Below are 23,728 nucleotides of genomic sequence, written 5' to 3' on the forward strand. Positions count from 1 at the left end.
GACTCTATGGCAACGGCATTTATTAAAATTAATTGTAAGTTTTTACATATCCAGGAGACACTAAAGTGGACTTGCTAGTGTAGCAGTTGGATATAGCTGTCTGGATGACAGAGAAAAGATGTAGATTGCACACTGGGGACATTAACAAGGAGATGGTTAAAGATTCAGAACAGAATAAAGTCACTCGGGGGAGAGAGGATGCAACTAGAAAAAAGAAATAATTCCAGGACTGAATGATCAGAAATTCCAGTATTTAGAGGAGCATAAGCCACCAAAGAAGTATGAATGTGGCCAATAGGAAAAATCAGTATAAGGTGATATACTAGAAGCAAAGGAAGAAGAATGTCTCTATAAAGACAAAGTTGGCAACTGGTGAAAACTGCTGAGGCTAAGATGAAGACAAAAGGGAATTTGCTATGTTTGTCAACATGGAAGTCATCAGTAGCTGTGAAAAGTACAGCATTGGTTGATCAGAGAGGATGAAAAGCACACAGAAATTAGGAGGTGAGAACCTGGAGACAGCTTGCCAATATAATTACTTTGAGAGATTCTGCAATAAAAGGGAGAAGAGTTATAGAATAGTCCGTGGGGGTGTGTGGATATAATGACAATTGGAATTGTTTTTTTATTTAAGATGAGCAAGATTTTAGAGCATGCTGTGTGTTGTTTCAGATTTTCCAGCCCTGAGCGGGATAATATTGATTCTGGAAAGAAAAGGCACAATTAAAGAAGCAAAGACCTGGAGAAGTACAAGGAACTGGTGTCTGGATTCTCAGGGTGCAGATTTTGACAGAGTAAGAATTTGGTGGTGCTGAATGCTCTCTCCTGAAAGCTTTTGATTTTTGCAATGAAGGATGAGGTGAGATGGGGTAGAGGTAAGGAAAAAGGAGAATATGAGAGTGGGAAGGCAAATTTCCCAGAGGAATAGTAGTAGGATGGCTTTGTGTTGCAAACCCTTTGGTGTGACAATCAACATAAAGTAAAAACATTTGGCACAGTAACATAATTATCAAACTCTGTTGTGACTGCATATAAACTTGCCAGTATCTCCCACTAAAGTTTAAACTGGTTGAGGGACTAGATCCTAATATTTCCCTGTTGATATCTCTGGTACCTAAGGAAGTGAGCCAGTGAATTCATAATTCAGTGATGAATAAGGAAGAGTTGACTGTGATACATTAATTGAGGCAGTATATAACAGTCATTTAGAAATAGATGTCCTTCATTTAAAGACAGCACCAACTGGGTAAAATTTAGAAATCCATAGCATTCTTAGAAACACTTGTTTGAAATAGTTTAAAATTCTATCCACTGAATTTGAAATAAAACATCAGAGTAACCACAAAGTTGAAAAGCAATTGATAAGGAAAATAAAGATTTTCCCACAACCAATCTGTAAATCATAAAACAAATGCTCATATTAGTTATAAGTTTGGGAATGCTCTATATAACAGGAAAGATTACATACTTTAGAACTCTGCAAAAGTACACTCTTTGAGGGATCAGGAAAAACCTCCTCCTTTTCAATGCCGCATCATCTTGATTCCCCAAGGCCAAAATAAGGTTACGGCTGTTTATACATGTATTGTTAATTTAATGATTTTTAAAAGTAATTTCTAACTTACACAATTTTGAAAAAAATATAGGGACATATGCTCTTTTTTTTTCAGATTCACCTATTGCTAGCATTTGTGCCCCATTTACTTTATCATATATCCTCTCTCCATAAATTTTTTCTCAACCATTTTGAGGTGAAGTTACCTACATGTTGTTTACATTTTTAATAGCTGAGGAAGGTAAGCAAGAAATTACACCTCTGTTCAGTGCCAAGATAAAAGCAAACTCATTCTCTTACTCCACTTACCATCTTCAGGACCATGTTTATAGTCTTTGTCTTCCATCACCTCATAGTCAAACCCAAGGAGATCAATGGGAATAGTGTATTTCCTGGCGTAGTTCTGCTGGGCACCAGTCAGGAAGGCTTGGGTGAAGAAGAAGCCAGAAAGCCAGAAGACTGCAGGAGGGCCAACTTCATACCATTGCTGTGGTGGACCAAAACACAGAGTCCTAATGATAGTCTTCAATTTTTTTTTTTAAAAAAAAAACCTTTGCTTACTAAAATGTGTCCCCAAATATTTTTGCTTTCTTTATCTAAACTAGTAAACGAACTCAGGGATGACAAGCCAAAAATAAGTAGCGTTCAGTGTTGATGCTGACTTTCAACTTCATCTCTCTCACAACAGCTTGGGAATTACAATGTGTGAGAATGCAGACATAAATGTCTGTTTTATACACGCCCAAAGGTTCCTTCAGAAAATCCCCATACCACACTGAACATCTGAAATGCACTGTTGCACAAAATATGTGACTTAGTTGAACAAGAGAGATTCCCATAGTCTGCTCATGAGGTTTATTCTTTAAAAATTTTTACTCTGATTAATGAGAATAAAATGAGTCATTAGTACCTAGTATACTATTCTGGGGAAGTTTTCTCTCTTATTTCACCAAAATATAATGAAATCTGACATACAGAAACACATGATATTGCACAAAGAATTCCTGAAACAAGCAGGGTAGAGTAAGAGCTTATGGTATTTAGGGTCTTTAGAAATATCAAGACTCCTTAATTATTAATATCACAGATTCTAATTCTGACCTGGCTGAAAAATTACTTTAAATAATAAATTATAGAGGCCAAGCTGAAACAAATCAACTTGAAAAGCTTTTCCCTATAAGAGCCCAAAGCAGAGCCTCATCTTTCCAGAACAATCTTAATTCCTTAGCATCCAACTCATAGAAAAGGGGGCCTGTGTTATGAAAAAGGGAATTAAGGGGGATAGTAGAGGATAGGAAAGGTAGCAGAATACAACAGTTACTAATAGGGCATTATGTAAAAATGTGGATGTGTAACCGATGTGATTCTGCAATCTGTATTTGGGGTAAAATTGGGAGTTCATAACCAACTTGAATCTAATGTATGAAATATGATATGTCAATAGCTTTATAATGTTTTGAACAACCAATAAAAAAAATAAATTAAAAAAAAAAGGGAATTAAATCCACTTATCCCTGAAGCAATTTCCTTACAGTTTTTGATGCCTCATATACAATACCTAGGAAATTAACTGATATTTCAAGGATATAACTATTAATAAGGGCTGGGGTTGTAGCTTAGTGGTAGAGTGCTCATCTAGCATGTGTGGGACACAGGGTTCAATCCTCAGAACCACATTAAAAAATAAATAAACAAAATAAAGGTATTGTGTCCATCTACAACTAAACAACAACAACAACAACAACAAAACTATTAACGAGAGCACCGGTAAGCACAGATATTGCCAGTAATTTGGAGATTGTCTTGGAAATGTTGAATAGGAAGAAGCCTATCAGCCATTGAGGTCATTGCTGTCCTGTGCTAAACCAGCTAAGTGGTGATTTCATGACCAAAAAGGTTGCCAGGAAAGGAAGAAATCAAACTCCTCACTAATAACTTGTCTAGCTTTATAAGATGCTCTGCTATAAGCATGTGTGTGTGTGTGTATATATATATATATATATATATATATATACACACACACAAACACACACACACATACACACATGTATATATATGTATATGTATGTGTGTGTGTGTGTGTGTGTAGGGTACTTTTAATTTTATGTGGTGCTGAGGATGGAACCCAGTGCCTCATGAATGCTAGGCAAGTGCTTTACCACTGAGCTACAACCCCAGCCCCTATAAGCATCTATTTTAATGCTAAATATTTAAAGGGAAAGTCAACATGCCAGATTTTTTTCTCTTTTCAAATGCCATTAACTTCACTGAACATGAATACATACTCTAAAGTCAGAACTTCCACTTCTAGTACTAGTATTGTGACTATTCAGTGTGACAGGTATATACATCATATAAAACATTATTAAATAGTGGCCATTTGTGTCTGGCACTCACAGCAAACTAGAGAATAACACTCATGTGTTGGGCATTGTGATGAAGAAAATTAAGCCAGAAGAAAAATAACAATGTATGTTAATTTGGATAAACTTACCTGCAAGAATTTTAGTCTTGCAAGGAAGTCGTTCACATAGCTGCCAAGTGGTTTAAGGCTTGGGTAGGATTTACCCATCCACATTCCTGGAATTTTGACATTCAAAATGCTCCTAACCACTTCTTCAAGATCTGTAGACATCACTACGAGCCCCTGAAATACATTTAACCTTGCTAACATGATAGTATAGACTATGAATAGCCAGTCCTCTTTTAAATACCTTCTTTACAATTATGCTAACAGAAAGTGAAGATATTTGTTTTTGCTTATACAAGGACATCCGGGAGTCTTTGAACTAGTCCTTAAAAAATATTAAGTTTTATTCTAACAAAATTTTACTGGAAAATCACAGTCTAACTTTGACTTATTTCTTTAATAAATGAACAAGTAATATATTTTCATTCTGTCTTCTTAGAGGGACAGTGATAAATATTAAATTAGGAAAATTATATGAAATGGTTTGAAAAGTTAAAATATTTGGAATACCATTGTGAAGTCTAGCTGACCTTGTTCTATTTTGAATCACTGATGGCCACATATTGAAACTTTGAGTTTCTTGAAAATTTCTGCCTATTTTGATCTTATAATTGGTCCAGTTATGATTATCATTTCTGTTTTTCCTATATAAAAATATTATTTCAACTAACATATGGAGATTTTACAGTAACTGTTGATAGACTAAACACACATATTTCATTTGTTGCCTTCTCAAAATTCCACTGAAACAATATTAAATACGTTTATTTTTTTAAGGCATAAGCCCACAAGTGCAGAAAGGAACAGGGAAAGGGATGATGGGAACACAATTTTGGGAGTGAGAAAGCATGTGGACTGCTGATAGCCGATTCAGTAGTCACAAGAAACCTTATCCTGAAAGGTTAGATATACATTGAGGAATGTTCCCAAGCCTTGGGAATTAATAATCCTACATAATTCTGAAAGGAGGATGCTGTTAAATGAGAAGAGTTTTGAAACCTGGTTTATAAAACAAATTCCTAGGTCTTCTTCCCCCCTAACTGCACATCACTGACTTTAAATGTAACCTGGAAAGGAAAATACAGAAATTCCTGGAGTGGGAGATGCCAGGTCCAGTTGAGGTCAGAGTTATCATACAGAAATCAAGGGTGTTAAGAGAAAGCATGGGTAGACAACGCTGAGATTCCTATGGCCTTTATTCCTTTTAGCTCCCCAAATGCTATGAGCTAATCTTTCTCTTCAGGAAAGAAAAAGGGGGTCGAGGAAAAACACTTAATGATGCTGAATGTTTCTTTGCTGAAGAACTCACTCAGATTGTTCTACTGTGCAGACCACAGTCAGCAATCATCAGTATTCTTATAGTGTCCCCTCAACATGATAATGCCCCATTCTTATTTAAAAGTGGACAACCCAAATTTATTAGACATCAGAAGAAGGTTTCCAATATGAAGGAGGAGTTTTTCAATTAAGCATTCCCTTTTTATATACAGAGGCAACTACAGATTTTCTGTTTCTTGTATAATTTGGGTAACATATGCTTTCTCAAGAATTTATACATTCATTTGCACTCTTTAATTTTCAGGCATAAAGTTTTCATGGTACTATCTTCAGACCTCTTAGACTATAGTGTCTATTATAATGAGCTTTCTTCTATTAAGTGTTCCTTATCTAAAATTCTTGGGACCAGAAGTATTTTGGATGCTTTTAGATCTTGGATTATTTGAAAATATATCATATATATAATATTATAAAATACAAAAGAGAAACTATATCGTATAAGATATTTAGGGAATAGGACCCAAATCTAAACACAAAATACATTTATGCTTCATATACATTGGTTGCAGAGATCATTTCAAGTTCGGTTTTTCAAATTTGAACATTTTCTTTCCCAAAGTAGGGAAATATAAAGAAAATTATAAGTAGTTCATATAGTTTGGGTGGATGGATGAGAGAAATTGATGCCTCAAAATAACCTAGACTCATCTGCACTACCAAAATATTTGAGATAATTTATAAATTTTGTTTCTAAATAAAAATCAATGTATATTAGACTCTGAAATGTATCTCCAGGCTTTACTTCCCTCTTAAACTCTAAAGCATGTATCTAATAGTAATTCTACCTCTCCATTAAGTCTATGAGGCATTTCAAAATTAATCTGAGTGAAAAACAATTCTTGACTTTCTCCCTCAAACCTGTTCCTTCTCCAAGCCTCTACTTCCTAGGCCAAACAAGGAGTGATCCTTGACTCCTCTCTGCTCACTCCTCCCACACCAGTTTTCAGTCACCCTAGAAGACTCCTAAGTCGATAATAATATAAGCGACCACATCTCTCTCCCTCTAATGCTACTTACAAGAGGCCAGCTCAGATGGACTACTTCAACTGTGTAAGGAGCATTTGTCTGTGCAAATCCTGGTCCCCTACATGACTTTCTCCAGGGGCCAGATTAACTTTTGAAAATGTAAAATAGGTCAATTAACTTCACTGCTTAAAAACCTTTGAAGCCTTCCTTTTATCTTCTTATTTTAAAATAAAATTCAAGATCCTAAGCACGCCGACAATGCCATCATGATCTGGTCCTGCCATCTCCCTCGTGCTCACTAGCCACACCAGTCTTCTTTCTGATGCTCCTGGACCATGACACGGTTGTTCTTCTCTTGACTTTTACACTCTCTCTAAAATGCTTTTCCCTCAATAGTCCCCTGGCTTCCCCTTTAAGATCATTTTGGCCTCTGTCCAAGGATCCGCTTCTCAGAAGGGTCTGATTCAGTCTGACTGACAAGCTTCTCAGCCATTATTCTCTATTTCCTTACCTTGTTTTATTTATTTTTTCCATGGAATGTATCAGTTACCAATATTATAAATGTGTTTACTTATCTTTGGTTTGTTTATCTCTTTAAAATGGAAGTTTGCAAGGTCAGAGGCTTTTTAAATTCTTTAACATTTTGTGTCTCTATTAGCGTGTATCTTATCCAGTGTGCTACTGCTATGAAGCACACTCTATACTTATCTACCTATTTAACTGTTGCTACCAGAATTCTGTTAAGTTCCTCAAAAATCATGATTTTTTTTTATCCAAAGAACCAAGAACAGTGCACACACAGTACTTGGTTCTCATAAATAGTTGCTATTAGATTTAAACTATGTTTAACTCAATGATTTTATGAGTTTCATCTTACCTTGATTGCTTTTTGAATATTAATGCATGATTCTCTTATGGTCTTCAGCAACTTATTGAACCGCCCCATCTCTTGGACAAGTACAGTGTTCATGCTTTGAGTGTAAGTTGTTGGGTACCTCCTCATTGCAGATTCAACATCAAAGTTGTTTGGAAGTTTACCTAGTATGTCACCAGCAACCTCGTTTACTACTTCATCTGATGATTTTGCACCAGCACCTGCTGAACGAGACTATGAAGAATCCAAACTATAACTCAAAAATCCTCATACAGTTCTAAGAATACCTGCAAAGAAAAAATCCTAAGGTAAATCTTCATAAGCATGAACACTATTCTGCAATTTTATCCGTGAGCCTTCACGAGATTTATTAAAGTGATGATAACACACATGGTGAGGGATTTCTTAGAGAAAATGATTGTAAGAGAGGAAAAAGAGAGGCATGTGATGTTTCAGAGGCAAAACAGAATCTGGAGAAAGCAAATAAGTTTTAGGTTTAGCTGCTTGGGTGAAGGAGAAGGATCCGATGCTGCAGATGGAGGGAGAAAAGCATTTAAGCTGGTGCAGTAGCCAAGTAATGGTGAGAAGGAGGGAATCTGGTCTGCTTTGAAAAAACTTGCTGCAAAATATATTTGCTAATAACTCTGGGGCCTACTGGTCACCAAAAGTAGAAATATAGTTTTCTCCTTGAACCTGCAGGGCAAAGAAAATAAGCTCATCTTCTCTAAGCAGTTGGAAGAGTTATAGAGAAAAGACAGACTTTAGTGATTCACGTTGGAAGCAAGGAAAGAGAATTTCAAGTCAATTTTTGTTTTTTATGTTTATAGTGACACTGTGTAAATGAATCTATATTTTCTGGAAAACCTCTTTAAATTCTCAGAATAAATGAATGTATGTATATGTGTGTGTGCCTGTGTGTGCACTGAAGGAGAATAGCATATTAGAAAATTCCTATTTTTCCAGTCCAAGGAAATTGTGTTTAGTCTTCTTTTTTTTCTTCAGATTTTTACATTTCCTTGTTTCTATACTCTAAATATTATGTTTACTTAGGTTTCTACCTACCCATCACTTACCACTATAAGATCCTATTAAGTTATACAATAAGCAATTATTAATAAGTTTAATTATGCTAGTAAAAAGAGATATTTATGTGTATTAATACTTTATTATAATCACAAGATACTTGTTTTACAACTAAATATGTAAAAAAAACCCATAAAGAACAAAAAAGATGATGAACGTTTGACCAAAACTAGTGCAATGTCTATTTCCACTTCATTGAAAGAATCAGATGCTGATTTCTATTCGCATTTTGACTTACACTTAGGTCCTATAAAAGCATTTAAAAATTTCTATTTTCTAATAGTAGCTGTGCCTCCATAAAAAAAAATCACATAACACCCAGGCCTATCACCTATAAAAAATGTAATAAAAATATTTCAGTAACAGACAGTTCCCATATATATTTATCACATACCAAAACCACATAATTGGGGTGGGTGGTAGGTTTTTGAAGGTAATATCCAATTGATAATAAGAATAAAGAGCAACTGTGTGCTATTTATCCATAATTGTTTATCTTAGCTTTTTCTTTTTTACTACCTGTCCTTAGAATTTTCACAATTACCATTGGAATATTATAAGAATTACTTTTCCTTTATTAAATGAAATAAGTGAAATTTATTTTTAAGGAGACATCACAGAGTGTAGCCTTTTTAGAGATTCTGCACCATATTAGTTTTCTAATATTCTAAGGTCAAATAATTTTCCTATTCAAAATGGAAGACGGCAGTCAAGCATAAGAAAAAGATCTCTGTAAAAAGTCACATTCTCAACTCTGATACTTCCCTCTTTCATTTTTTCTGTTTTATGTAAATACAACAATACAAAAAGTCTTATCAACATTAACTTGCTCTCCAAGCTATGATGTTCTAGTCTCTCTGCCTCTGAATTGTGATTCACTGAACTACTGCTTACCCATTAGTATAATTGTACTTCCAATCCAAGTTTGAGTATATTAAAAGAGGCTGTTGAATCACATACTGAGAAGATACCCTTGTGAATTTAAACTTATTTGTTTGGTTCTGAGTCATTTTCTGTTGGAATGAGCCTACTGTTTTATGTGTTCTATAATGTGACACACCCCATCAAGTTTAAATAAAGCCAAAAGACACTGTAAGTAAATGTCCTGTTGTCAGACTATTATGCACTACATGCCATCTAATGTTCCTAAATATTTACTTATTCCTGTTTGTTCACATACTTTTATGGCCACCCAGGCAACAATGACTTTAGTGCCATCAATGAGTAAAATGGACATAAAAAAAAATCTTTGTTCTTTTTGCCTGGTTAGAAAAATGTCACTATAGATTAGATTAGAAATAGGAGTTCTGTGGGCTTTTCTGTCAATAAGTACCCTCCTAATTCTAAGATTTTTCAGTATCTTTGGCTATCTGCCTTCCAGTCACACACCATTTCTAGAATCTAGAAGGGAACCGATAGGCTAGCAGTTCAGAGCACAGGTTCTAGAGTTGAACTAGTGGGAACTAGGCTATTGGGTTTGTGTCCTGCCTCAAAACTGTTCCAACTGACATTGGGAAAATTACTTAATTTTTGTGTGCCTCAGTTTTCTAGTTGTAAAATGGGAAGAATAATAGCTCCTGCCTCATAGGATTGTCATAAGTATTACATTACTCTACATAAAGCCCTTACAACAGTGCTAGCACACAGTAAGTACTACATAAATATTAACTGTTATCATGTTTACTTTGAGATTCCATAACAATTAAAAAAATAAGTTAGAACTCAGTAAGTAGGATAATTTGCTTAACTGAATATTTATCCTTAATTATTAAAATTTCATTTAATCAGTATGAGAATTCTTGTTATTTGGATTAATTTAATTTGCTTCCAAAAATTAAAAAACAGTGAGCACATTTAAAGGGAGAATAATACAAGAGAAGATCTCTTAATGGATGAGCAAGATTAGCAAATGATTTCATTCAAACATACTGACTGATGCTCACGACATGCTAAATGCTGGTGCCTTTGAAGACTATTCTCCCAGCTGTGATGCATTTATGCTCTCATCAGTAGGGCTGTATGTCTGCCAAGGATCATCTGCATATTTCTTCTAACCCTTTTATTTTGTACTTACCAAACAATTATATGCTTTAAATGTTATGCAACCTGAAAATATTACCGTGAGAGGATCTGTTTCTATAGGTAAAATGTTTATGAATATATGTATGTATGTTTGTAGTGCTAGAGATCTATCACAGAACCTTACACCTGCTAGGCAGGTGTTCTAACACTGAGCCACAACCACAGCCCTTCTGCAATATTTCATAAAGGTAAGTCACTAAAACCAGTTGCTTTGAATTAGTAGGAGACTAGAAAATAAAGCAGGCAAAATTCTAGGTAGCTTCTGTCTTCAAACTGCTGCCCAAGTAACTTTGATATTCTTTTTTCCACCTCAAAGAAGATTAAAAAAAAAACATACATTGTAGTTGGATAAGACTTATGTAAGAAAGAACTGAAATTCCTAGAAGCAGAATGATATTCACAGAATAGGTCTTGATTCTAAAAGAGAAGATGAAAAAAATTGCATGTGATGTACTCTATGTTTAAATCTATATTTAAGGTATGTATGTGTTTTTTCCTTATCCTTTAAATATCTTTGACTACTATACATGAGGCTCAGAGAGCATCCCTCACAGGCTCAGACGTCAACTCGTGCACACAACACACACCTGTGTAAGAAGAATGTTATCAAAAAGCAGTTGAGTTTCTGACTGATCTTTAGTGATATCTGCATTGGCATTCATCCCAAAGATTTCTGGTGCTGGGGTCAGTGGCAGAGTCTTTGTGTATTCGATGTAGCTTTTGTGCTGAAAAAATAAGTAACAAGAAGTTGGGCGATTAGAAATAAATTGCATTGCAGAACTTCATATATGAGAGAGAGAATTTTTGACACTCAAGTTATTGAGTTGGATGAACCTGTGAGACTGGACACTGAATGCTTTAATTTTCTTTTAGTCTGGGCCCAAGTTTAAAAACCAATATGGACATGTTTTTAGAGGAAAAGGAAATCTCCCACTCAATTGGAATGGGTTTTAAACAAGGGAAGGAGAAATCTGGTAACTTCATTTAGAAATTTCTTCCAGAGAATTTTTTGTGTCACATTTTGTTGTGACTATTCTTAACTTATCAGAATAAAAATAGTCTTTTCTAGTTTACTCTGATTATTTTGTTTAATCTTATTGTGATAAATCCACCAAAATGAGAAAAGTAAAAATTATCTGAAAGTTTATTATCTCAATTACTGCCATTAACATTATACATCTTTTTACATATATGCACACACATTTTATTCACATGGACTTGTACCAAAATTTCATGTCTTCCTCGATATAAATATAATCATATGTAAACATAAACAGAGCAAGGAAGGTTTGGTCATTGATGGTTTTATGACATGGACTTTTTTACATAAACCTTACTTCATTGTGCTTTCTTCACACTTGACAATTCATCATTGGTTATTTTATCCCCCCAACTCCTCATGTTGACTTTGTCCATCCAATCAGTGATGTAAGCTCTGGGACTGATTTTCCCCTTCATCCATATTGATATCTGCGCTTAGCTAGCATTAATCCCAGTGGATGATAGGGGTTATGGCCCAAGAGTTACAGTATGTATCTCTGTTGCATGTGCCCATGTGTTTAACTTTCAAAATATACCCTTTAACTACTGGGGATCAAATGAGAAGCAAACTTATTATCCTGGAAGTCCCTTGAAATCTATGGTGAGATAATCTGAAGGCAATGGATAGGACCAGAAGAAGAGCAGAAGGAAACCTTAGCCTAGTGCTATAGGTGGTTCTGTCACTCTCTGATGCCTCCACCTGGGTGACCTTGGACAAGTCATTCAACCTTAATGAATCTGCTTTCTCATTTATAAAAGGGTATTTATAGTACCAATGTTAATTTGATGCTCTAGTGAGATCATTATATTTATAAGTATTTGTGATATAAACGTTAGTTATTATTAATAATATTCTGTAACCCCTCTTGTGTATATTCATTTTAACTGGAGACAAGGTCTTTTTACCGGAAGAACTGAATTCATGAGAGTAAGCTCTCCTTGGGTAAGGAATGTTTCTGAGACTCTTCACATTACAGCACACTACTAACTCCATCTGTGCACAGGGTGTGCTCTGTCCCTGTGTGACTAAAAAAACAAGGGGAAAATCATCACCTAAAAAAAAAAAAATTCACTGCTACCATAGGAATTTCAAGTTCTATTGCTTTTAGATTTCTTGATCTATACTTACATCGCCAGAAGGGGGGACAAAATAGATGCCACTTGAGTCAAACTTATATTCTGTATTTTCAACTAATTCTGTACAGAAAAATTTATTCAGAATGGTGCGCAGTGTGCGGCGGTCCCAGTCGTCAGTCACCCTGCCTCCGTAGTTGCATTCGCCAGTCATGTACCGGAGGGCGTCATAAGGTAGATCCTAAAATTGAGAGCTTAAGTCGTGAACCAGGTAAGAGGTATCAGTATAGTATTGTATGAAATTGTTCCTTGTTGAAGCCTATTATTAAGTTCTTGCAAATTTCCCTTTATATACTTCCCTACTAATTGTTGCAGTTTCCCCCAGATCTTTCTCTTCTTTTGTATTATTTCATTTCCATTCAATCAATGCTGAGACTAGTACTCACTCACCTAATCTCTTATGAACTCATTTACTGTTCAAACAACATTGTTTGAGTACCTACTATGTGCCAGTCACAAATGAGTTAGACCACATGCCATCCTTAAAAACCTTGCCTTTCTGAGCGACATGCAAAACAAAGCCGATATCATTCACAGATAATCAGTATTGATTTTCTTCAATACTGATTTGACAGTTGGAAACACACTCTATGTTCAGTTTTACATTTTTTCAATCAAATCTCATGAGATTTCCTGTAGTATTTCATAAAAAATTCTTTAAAAATACTTTGAAATGACCATTTCTATTCCAAGGAAAGTTGCTTATAAAAAACAATTTGCAATATTACAAAACTGCTTTTCTGAAAGGTCTAGCAATTGTAGCAGCCAGTTTGAAAGTTTCTGCTAATTAAGTATTTTAAGTTGTATTTTTAAAAATACTAGTGAGGCTATTAATTGTTTCATGTGTTTAATAGTGTTTGTTCTTCTGTGCACTGCCTCTTCTGTTTTTTCAACTAAAGTTTTAACAGTTTTTGTTTGTATAAACAATTACAAACTGATATCAAATTTGTGGTAAATGATTTTATACTTTTATTTTTTTCCTCTTTCTTTTATCCTCTAGGATACAAATTCTAAAATGTTTTTCAAATACAATGGTATTGATTTTTCACACCCATCAGCAGTATAGAGAATTCTATTTCTCACTGCTCCCAACAGAGTTTTATCATTAGGGGAAACATTGATAATTAAAGCATAAAATTATTTTTAATTACTAATTTTAGTTTTGACTAAAATGTTATTTAACAATGTTTATTCACCAGCTATATTTTTTATTTTAGAAACTACTCCATTCTTTTACATATCTTTCTCATCTGAATGTTATTTTTTCCTGTTATTAAAAGCTCCTTATAAAAACTGAGTCAGTCTGCCGGATAAATTTAAATGTTTTCTCCCATTTTTATTTGTCTTTTATTTATTTTTATTTGTATTTACCTTTTATTTGGTGTTTAGTTGTTTATGGTATTTAACTAGAGTGATATTTAAAATATTTTAACTAATATATATACTACTTTTGTCTTGAGATTTTTTTCATCACCTTTATGCTTTATATACCCTTCTTATAGTTAGTTATCTGTTAAAATTTAAAGTTTATAGATCCTACATTCCAGGGATCCCACTCTGAGGACTGACTCTTCAATAGGAAGAACAGCACTAGAGAAGAGCAGGTAGTAGTGATCTGAGAGGAGAAACTTACTGAATTCGGGTTGGAAATTGTGGGAGTAATGTTATCTCATAGATTGGAACCTCAGGCAGTGAATGTAGGAGAATGTGTCAGTGAGCAACAACTTGTGGACAAACAGAATCGAGCACAACTCCAGAGTATTTGATTCTACAACTGCAAATGTGAGAGGAGTCTGACCAGATGCATACCCTGTGTGGACTTGCCTTGCTCCATCTCATAAAAATAAGAAACCTCATATGCAAATTAAATAAATAATAATTGAGGTAGAGTAACACATTGAGTAGCTAGCTCCCAAGAGGACTTTGTGATGCAGATGCAGCTGAGATCAGGAGGGGGAGAATTGGATTTAAGTATAAAAGGGTGAAACTTGGACAATTGAGAGTTTATAAGGAAAATGATACCTGTTGTTTCAGCAGCTTGGTTATAAAAAGTACCAATCAAATTGGAGAGTGTTTTTCTCCCAGAGGCAAAGTAAATAGATGGAGTCCCCAAGTAGTAGCTTGCTGCTTGAATTGCTTTCTTGTTCTGTGGTAAAAATGTTGAGCCCATGGGCAGGAGAGAATGTAGATGCAAACAGAGCTCCAAGTCAACAACTAGAGTTCAAGGTTATGTATGAGGTAGTTCACTTAAACATTGTTTATAAGCAACAAACAACACAAAAGAAAATTAAAATATCATTTTTGAGGAAGATTATATATATGTTGTGTTAATATATATGTGTATTTGTATACTTATATATGCATAGGATAATGTCTGGATACATATATCCTAAGATGTGAAGCTGATTGCCTTGGAGATGAAATTAGGATGAGAGTTGAGGGGTAAAGGATGAACTTTTCATGCACACATACTTGCAAATACACATGCCCTTACCAAAACAAGAAAAACAAAGCAAACGCCTACCTGCCAAGAAGAAAATATATATCCACTTGTATTTTCTTCTTTTATATTTTAATTTTTCCTATTTAGTTTCTTAATCAAATAGGAATTACATAGAATGAAAATTCTAACTTAGCAAATAACCAATTATTCTAACATATTTATTGAATACTTTTTTCATTTCCTATTCAATGTAAATGGTATTATTATTCCAAATTTCTATATATAGTAGTTTTTCCATTTTTCTATGAGAGCATTAAGATATTTTCACTAAGAGTCACTTATTAAATAGACACTCATAGAGGCAAGTACTACACACATTGTTTTAGGCACTGAGAATTCATGAATAAACAAATCAAAGCACATAACTTAGTGGCTCATGATTTGGCAGAATATACTCTGCTTCCTAGCAAAAGTTTGCAATTCCCAATAACCCAGATGTATCATGAACTCTGTTAAGGCTGCCAGAGCCTGGACACATATATTTCTGGGCAATAAACTACGTATCTTAGACACAGGATCACAGAGATGATCAGTAAGTAGACCATGGAAGATAAAAAGATCTGGAATCACCTCATACTCTTACAGGTACTCACACTCTTGATAATCAAGAGTCTCAACAAAGGATGATCAAAGTGGTTGTCAGTCTTAGTGGCATGCAAAAATCTGCCAACCGGAGGGAGGTAAACTTTGCTTCTTTGTCTGAATTGATTATTCAAGAAAGAGTGGCAGAAGTAGACCAGGATTGAGCACAGGAAAGGGCAAATCAAAATAGGAGAAATATGTATACCAAAGTGCAGAGATATGAAAGAACACATTACACAGGGAGAAGAGAAAGCAAAGTAATGTAGTGCATGGATTAGAGGAGGGGTGGCAGGGAGTGTGAGCAGCAAGATGTGGTTTGGACAAGATAAGAAATAACTGAGGGTTGATCAAGGTGGAGATTGGAGCATAGAGAAAGGCAACACTTAGTAACTACTCATGGAAATAGGTTCCCATATGATAACCATTCCTTGTTCTGCTTCTTTTACCTGGATTTTTTAACTTATCTACCTGCTACACATCTGTGAATTCCTGACACTATCCCTTGTCTGGATTAATGAATAAGGTATCGCTACTACGCACATCAGAAAACTAATATGAATCAAGATTTCTCCCTCTACCTTCACCATTTAATATCTAAGTCATTTCAGTCCTTTCCCTTATGTATCCAACTGCATCTCTACCATGTTCCCTATCCTAGCCTAAATGCTTTGTAGTTTAAACTCATAACATCTCCTGTCCGGGTTATCATGATGGTCTCCTGTATTATTTCCCCATGCTCTCATCAGGTGACTTAAAACAAGAGAATTTTACTGTCTAATAGGTCTGGAGGACAGAAGTTCAAGATCAAGGATCATACTCTCTACAGTGCCTTCTGGCTTTTGATAGCTCCAGGTTCTTTTTACTTTGTGGTAGTCAAACTATAAACTGCTTTCATCTTCACAATGCTGTCCTTCCTCTGTGTGTGTGTGTGTGTATGTGTGTCCAAATTTTCCTCTTCTTATGATAACACCAGTCATACTAAATACCATTTATGTATGATGTTAGCTGTAAGTTTTTTGTAGATGTTCTCTTAAGGAAATTCCCTTCTATTTCTAGATTACTGAGAGTATATTTTATTATGAATAACTATTGGGTTTTGTTAAATGCTTTTTCAGCATCTAATGATATGGTCATGTGATTTTTCCTCTCGAATCTATTGATATGATGGTTACATTAATTATTTTTTAATGTTGAACCAGCCTTGCATATCTGCATACAAATGAGTCTTCACTGCTGACTATATTTTAAATGAGAATATATTTTCCAGATATTCAAAACAAATTGCTAATTAGAAGAACTCTTCATTTTTTTTGTTTTTGTATTATAATCATTTTAGTTCAAATATTTCCTCAGATACTGTATAACTGCAAGTTTTCCTCTATTATCATCTTTTTTGGCCAATATTACTACAAGAAAGAAATTTATCAAATTAATGTTTCATTTGAACATTTTGCCCAATTTAGATGCTATAAAATTGAAGGCTTTCTCAATTTATTGCATTTAACACAGAATAAGAATTTGTCCAATAAAACACAAAAACTCAGATAAAAGATTTTTCACATTTAGTTATGCCATTTGAGCTCTTAATATTTATTTTCTGAGTTCCTTCTTTGCTTTTGTAGAAATAGAGAAAATATCATGCTAAGTGAAGTATGCCAATCGCCAAAAAACAAAGACCAAATGTTTTCTCTGATATGTGGATGTTGATCCTTAATGGGGGTGGGGTGGAGAAGCATGGGAGAAATATAGGAACTTTAGATAGGGCAAAGGGGAGGAAGGGGAAGGGAGTGGGCAGGGGAGTAGAAAAAATGGTGGAATGAGATGGACATCATCACCCTAAGCACATGTATGAAGACACAAATGGTGTGACTCTAATTTGTGTACAACAACTACAGACATGAAAAACTGTGCTCTATATGTGTACTATGAATTGAAGTGTATTCTACTGTCATGTATAACAAATTAGAATAAATAATTTTAATAAAGAATTTGATTTAAAAAGTTTGCAAACTGGAAAGTTCCAAAAACTTAAATTTCTTGATACTCCATTGATTAAATGAATGAAAAGAGTTTCAACTAAATTTGAACAACACTCTAAGGTATAGAAGACCAACTTAAAAAAAAAAAGCTTCATATCCTTACAGGCACTTCTAGTTGACTTACCAAATAGTTCTTCAAAGACATAAACCTAGAAATCCAAATGTAAACAGGTTTACCACCATGTTGTGGGAGAAGAGGAAGGAGGGAAAAGGAGAGGAAGAGAGAGAGACAGTGTACCAGCATTGTAGAGAATGTGCCAGGTGTGGTGGCACACACCTGTAATCCCAGTGGCTTGGGAGGCTGAGGCAGACCCCAAGTTCAAAGCCAGCCTGGGTAATGGCAAGGTGCTAAGCAACTCAGTGAGACCCTGTCTCTAAATAAAATACAAAATAGGGCTGGGCATGTGACTCAGTGGTTGAGTGTCCCCTGAATTCAATCTCTGGTACTGCACCCCCCAAGATGTTGATGTGATATTAGGCTTTTTTTCCAGAATCTATACTTCAGGTTAATACCAATGGCTAAAATAGTTTCTTTTTTTGACAAATGGTTCAGACTCTGGAATAAAGATATATTGGCATGTCTCTAAAAATAAAGCCATGCTCTAGAAAAGAAGGAAATTGGGGTCTCTCTCTCTCTCTCTCTCTCTCTCCCTCTTTCCACCCACCTCCCCATTTTGGAGGCTGGTAGATTTATGGTCTTCTCAAGTCCTTTTCAAAATAAATACAATTGGTTTCTAGATCTCCATAGATGTTTATGTGTCAAAATAAATAATAAAAAAATCGGTTCCTAGAGACAAAGTAACATCCTAACTACCTACTAGAATAGTCATAATATCCAATTATAATAAAGTACTATTTATTAAGCTATTGGGAACTACCCTGCTATTTATTTTATAGGAGTAGAATTAATCAAAGGTCCCTGCTTATTGTACAGATACAATGTGATAAATAATGTGTGGTTTTTATTATACCTCATACTGGTTCAGGAACATGTGGAGCTGCTGTACACTGATTCTGAGATCAGTCTCATTGAACTCATAAGGAATATTCCACCCTAGGGGTCCAAATTTCCGTCTCTCTTGTACCAAAGCATGAAAGAAACAGAGGCCATAAAGCATTTTCTTGAATTCTTCCTGTAATGAGAAGAAATTGTGCCACATCATTATTTTCCCCCCAACATTGCGTTTTACTTACCGTATTTTAAAATGAAAGTAATTAAATTCCTTTGCTTACAAATAGCATAGAAATATATGCATCCCAAAGCATAACTAAAACAGAATTGTGTTTCTACTGACTCCTCAGGCAAAAAAAAATGCTTATTTTTATTGTATTTAGCATACATAGCTAAATGCACTCGATTTTCAGGAAGCATAGTAAACTCATCTAATTTAATGTTACCTTAAAGGATTTTGGAGGTGCCAACTCAAGTATCACAAGGCAAGAAATGCATGATCCCAGGCTATCATGGAAAATTTCAAAGAAGATTTGAAATTCGAACCAATTAAATAGCTTGAATACCCACAAATAAAATACCAAATGGTCAAAATACAGCTTGAGATTTCCTCAGATATGCTAACTGCTGTTTTGGAAATTCACTTCTCCCACCAAGGGAGAAGGGTGTGTGAGATCTGCCTTCTACATTGAAATGCTGAGAAGGAAGGAGAGTTAATACTTATTCCCTGCAGCTTGGACAGGTGGATAAGTGCAAAACTAATGATTGAAAAAGGAGAGCAAGCTGTGGCTGCAGAGTAGAGGACTAAGAAAGAGAAATCACCAAACCCCTCTGATGGTGGACTAAGCTGGTGGGAATCTCAAGGATCAGATCAGTAGCTTGGGCTAGGCATGGAAGTCAGTGTCATTTTGAAGGTTCTGTGGTCAAAAGGACTTCTACAAGGGGGTAGAAGTCTATATTCCAATAGTAAGAGTTTGTCTGAGGGGAATGTTGTAGAACCAGAAGCTGAAGAGTCCAGGAGCTGCCATCTGAAAGCAAGGCACTGCCAAGGTGGGTGGGTCATAGTCAGGAGTAGCCAGTAGTGGAGACTACTGAAAACTCACAGAAGAACCATAAGAGAGCCAAAGAGTTATCTTTAAACCCCTTTCTGGTTCAGAGAGCTCCAAATACTACTGCCCAGAACAGGAATTTCTGCTCGTTCCCATCTCATCCCCCAAACACACTCCAAACTGAGTGGTCAGTATCAATAGCTATCAAATATAAGAGGGGTTATAAAAAGATGCCAGCTCTATCCTCTTCCTGTGACGGCATGACACTCACAGACTATAAGTTCCAGGTAAGATGCTAGGAATGAAATGTGAAGTAATAACTAATATATTGCATTATACTTTTTGGTTTCTGAATCAAGACTGGCTTTGCAATTTAAAATGATTATAGAACATTTTATTAATTAACAAGAACAAGAAAAGTCACAGGGATGCCTGGAGTTTTATCCAAGAGCAAAGGAAAAGTTTTTTCACAAAATAAATTTCAAAACAAAAGAAAAAATAGCATATATTTAACCAAAGAAATTGAAGTTAAATATGTTGGGCCAATTCTAAAACTATTTTAGATATATAACAGAATTATCAGATCTGCAAATGTGTCATTGTTGTTGGAACCCAGATAGAAGAAGGTACATAGAAATATGGAATGAAGAGAAGCAAGAAAGAACCATGGAAAAATGCACTCAAATTGGAAGTATTGGTATGGAGTCATCATTTCTACAATATGGATACGGATATATATATATATATATATATATATATATATATATATACACACACACACACACACAAACACACATATATATGCACATGTCCTTTTTGTAGGTATATGTGTGTATATATTTGTGTGTGTTTGTACATGAATTTATTTCCAAGTTCTTTCCAATGACAAGGTCAAGAAACAAAGACAATGAAGTAGCAATGAGCTTATCTAATACCAGATTGTGGTCTCTAATAGCATTTGTTGTTAAAAGAAAACAGAACTTTTCAGAAAATTGGCAGGTTCTATGACTAGGGTAGGATGGATATAGATGATTCTGGAACATTCTATACCAGAGAAGTAAAAGGCTATGATGATACAATAATATTTATTTTTAACAAGTAAAAAGAACTAGAGTATCCACTGCCCAAATATGGAACAAAATTGAACTCCAAAAGACTTCAGTAATGAGTTATAAATCATTGGGAATGAATTCCTCAGAAATTTCCAAGTCTGTACCAATAATAAATAAATGGGAGAGAGAGATGTTGCTTATGACTGTGTCAAGTGTCAAATGTGCAGAGTGTTGCAGTTGGAAAATAATTACTTTGCAGTCATCACAGGAATAACTCAATCAGGGAAGAACCATCAATGGATACTAAATCTGAGTGGGAGGATGGATTTTGATGAAGAACAGAATATTTACATGATCCTAAAGATTCTCCTCACAGACTTATTATTAATTGCAAGGGGGAAAGCAGGTATTATACAGTGGAGAAATCAGCCAATACCTTGTCCAGGTGATCAAAATTAGTATCTCCAACAAGGGACAAATGGGCATCACCCATATGTATATGCTTGTGTGTACATATATGCATACATAGACATATACATGTTGGCCTTCCATATCTTCTGCTGGCTCTGTGTTCATAGATTTACTCAATCTCACATTGAAAATTAAAAATTAAAAAAATATATTGAATACAGATTTTTTCCTTGTCATTATTCCCTAAACAAGACAGTTCAACAACTATTGACATAGCATTTACATTGTATTACACATTGTAAGTAATTAGAGATGATTTAAAGTATACAGGAGGATGTATGTAGTTTGTAAATACTGTGGCATTTCATATAAGGGACTTAATCATCTGAAGATTTTGATATTCAAGGAGGGTCATGGAACAAATTCCCCATGGTTAATGAGGGACAACTGACATATAGATAAAGAAGACACAAATGAAGCAAACAGGATAATATACCAATAAAAAGTAAACAAGGATAAAGGATATTGAGGTGTTCCTTATACTATTTCTATGCTTTCAACTTTTCCATAAGTTTAAATTATTTCCCAAAAAAAAAAAAAAAGTTAAAAAAGAAAAACTGAAGTGTTGCTTTGACATTTAATGAGGTTTGGATTGGGACTGCATTTTGTAAGTGTCTGGACCTCTAAAATCTGTGACTACTGCTGGTGAGGCCTTTTGATCTAGAAGAAAGGGAGGGCTGAATTACATTTTGTAAAGACTCTCCATTCGGCCTATCAGATGCAGAAATGCCCTTGCCACCTGTCTGGAGGTAACCTGCTTTCTCTGGGCCTAATCAATGCAAAAAACTAGTCAGCACAGGTCTTAGAAGCTCAGGATAGGCTTTGACTTAGTTTTAAACATAGGTACTTATTTTTAGTGCCTGGGCTTTTGTTTAATGAAAGCACTTCTTTATTTCTAATGTTTTCTTTTGATGTACACTTAAACCATATTCAGACATCAAGAGTGTGAGCTTTTTAATGGCAAAACTTACTAAGGTTCATAACCCCTCTTAAAAAGAAACTCTTCCATTTTTAATTATGGTAAAAACACTGTGAAACAATTTTAGGTCACAGATATTCATGCAGAATTCTAATCATGAAAGCAGTGGGTGTTTTCCCTGCTCGCCTGGTGATGCTGAAAAAGACCCTTATGAGTCCCATCAATCAAGGAGGAAAATCATTTTGGCTCTCATTATAGTTATATGGAGGAAATATTTTTATGTTTTAATTTAGAGATACGGCTCCAAATAGCAAAGGGCTCAGTTAATATCCTGAAACAAGATTCTCCAACCTTGCAGATTTGTACTGGGAATGGCTTACAGCTGACTTTCTAAATAGAAAGCTACATTATTAATGACACCCCATAAGATCTCAACTGAGCAGGAATGAGGCTGGTGGTAAAATTAAAATAAAATATTAATAAAATTGACTTCAGCACAGTCAATAATCAGTAATCAAAACCAACTGCACTGCAGTGCAGGAGGCCTATTTAATTTGTAGTTTTACTCAGTGCACACATCCCTGATCACCAGGGGCCACTTGAATTGCTTTACAGGCCGAGGTAACAAGACTTAGCCATTACTAACAGGCTTTTTGCAGCTGCCAAAGAACTCAGGGTCAGAGATCGGGTCCATGAGGTATGATCGAATGATATTAGCCCGTAAACCTTTTGGTGCTTCATTGGTCATTTTCACTCCATTCTGCAGCACTGACACAGGGAAAGTCGGAGATGGGTAACTTGTCAACCAAATTCGGAAATCAGGATGTGTTGATTCTGGGCTTAACTCCTGTAAGAAAACAAATCCGATATAAATGAGTAAAAAAAATCCAAAGAAGAATCTCAAGATTATCTGTGCAAGGGATGGGCTGGGAGGAGGAGGAAGCACTTCTATAAAATAAGAAATGTAACAATCACAGTTTTTAGCAAAAGCCTTAAAATCTATTGCTGCCTCTAAACCAATATACTTCATTGAGAAAGCCCAGAGTGTTGTGATCACCTTGAGAAAGTTAACTCAGAGAACTAAAAAGCTTATAACGTTGATATATACTTCAGAGTTGGTAAAAATAGAGACTAGGACATTCCCAAGTTCTCATATCTGAACTGATGTTGCTGAAACATTTACAGAAACAATTCTCTGTCCAGAGCTAGATTAAGACTCATCCCTTTTTGCTGTAGCCAGATTGAAAGCGTAAGTAATACACTGAGATAAGTCAATATTTAGCTAAGCAAAGATTTTTTTAAAAAAAGTAGTTTAAAGAGTAAGAAGAACTAAAGCATCAAAACTTACCACTATTAGTTATATTTAGTTAAGGGGCCAAGGACTGAACACTAGAGGGTAATAGAAGTCTCAGAACTGTTCTATAGGGCCTGGGAAAAAATTATCAAGGATCTTTTTCATTCTTTTTGTCCAATCTCACTCCAATTGTCCATGTCAGTGGTGTCTGCATCTCTTGAAAATTCAAATCTTTACCAGTAACAAAGTTTTTGAGCACTCACAGTGAAGGAGAGAGGTGGTTTAGGAATGATATATAAATGTCTATGTTCTTTAATAACAAGA

The 23,728-nt window shown here is 35.0% G+C and overlaps 1 protein-coding gene across 3 annotated transcripts in view; it reads right to left on the bottom strand.

Moving 5' to 3' along the window:
- The window catches only part of Dnah7 (dynein axonemal heavy chain 7), a 345,957-nt gene that overhangs the window by 20,899 nt on the left and 301,330 nt on the right, over positions 1-23,728 (bottom strand). For all 3 annotated transcript variants that reach the window (XM_046447272.2, XM_046447271.2, XM_058580336.1), the window contains 7 exons: positions 22,757-22,957; positions 18,639-18,800; positions 12,539-12,724; positions 10,956-11,093; positions 7,207-7,437; positions 4,050-4,202; positions 1,865-2,042 (listed from right to left, as the gene is read on the bottom strand). In XM_046447272.2, coding sequence (XP_046303228.1) covers positions 1,865-2,042; positions 4,050-4,202; positions 7,207-7,437; positions 10,956-11,093; positions 12,539-12,724; positions 18,639-18,800; positions 22,757-22,957 — 1,249 coding nt within the window. The remainder of the gene's footprint in view (positions 1-1,864; positions 2,043-4,049; positions 4,203-7,206; positions 7,438-10,955; positions 11,094-12,538; positions 12,725-18,638; positions 18,801-22,756; positions 22,958-23,728) is intronic.

The sequence above is a fragment of the Marmota monax genome, unplaced genomic scaffold (assembly GCF_021218885.2).
Source record: "Marmota monax isolate L192 unplaced genomic scaffold, Marmota_monax_Labrador192_F-V1.1 WCK01_AAM20220418_F8-fsc00007, whole genome shotgun sequence".
NCBI classification, from domain to species: Eukaryota; Metazoa; Chordata; class Mammalia; order Rodentia; family Sciuridae; genus Marmota; species Marmota monax.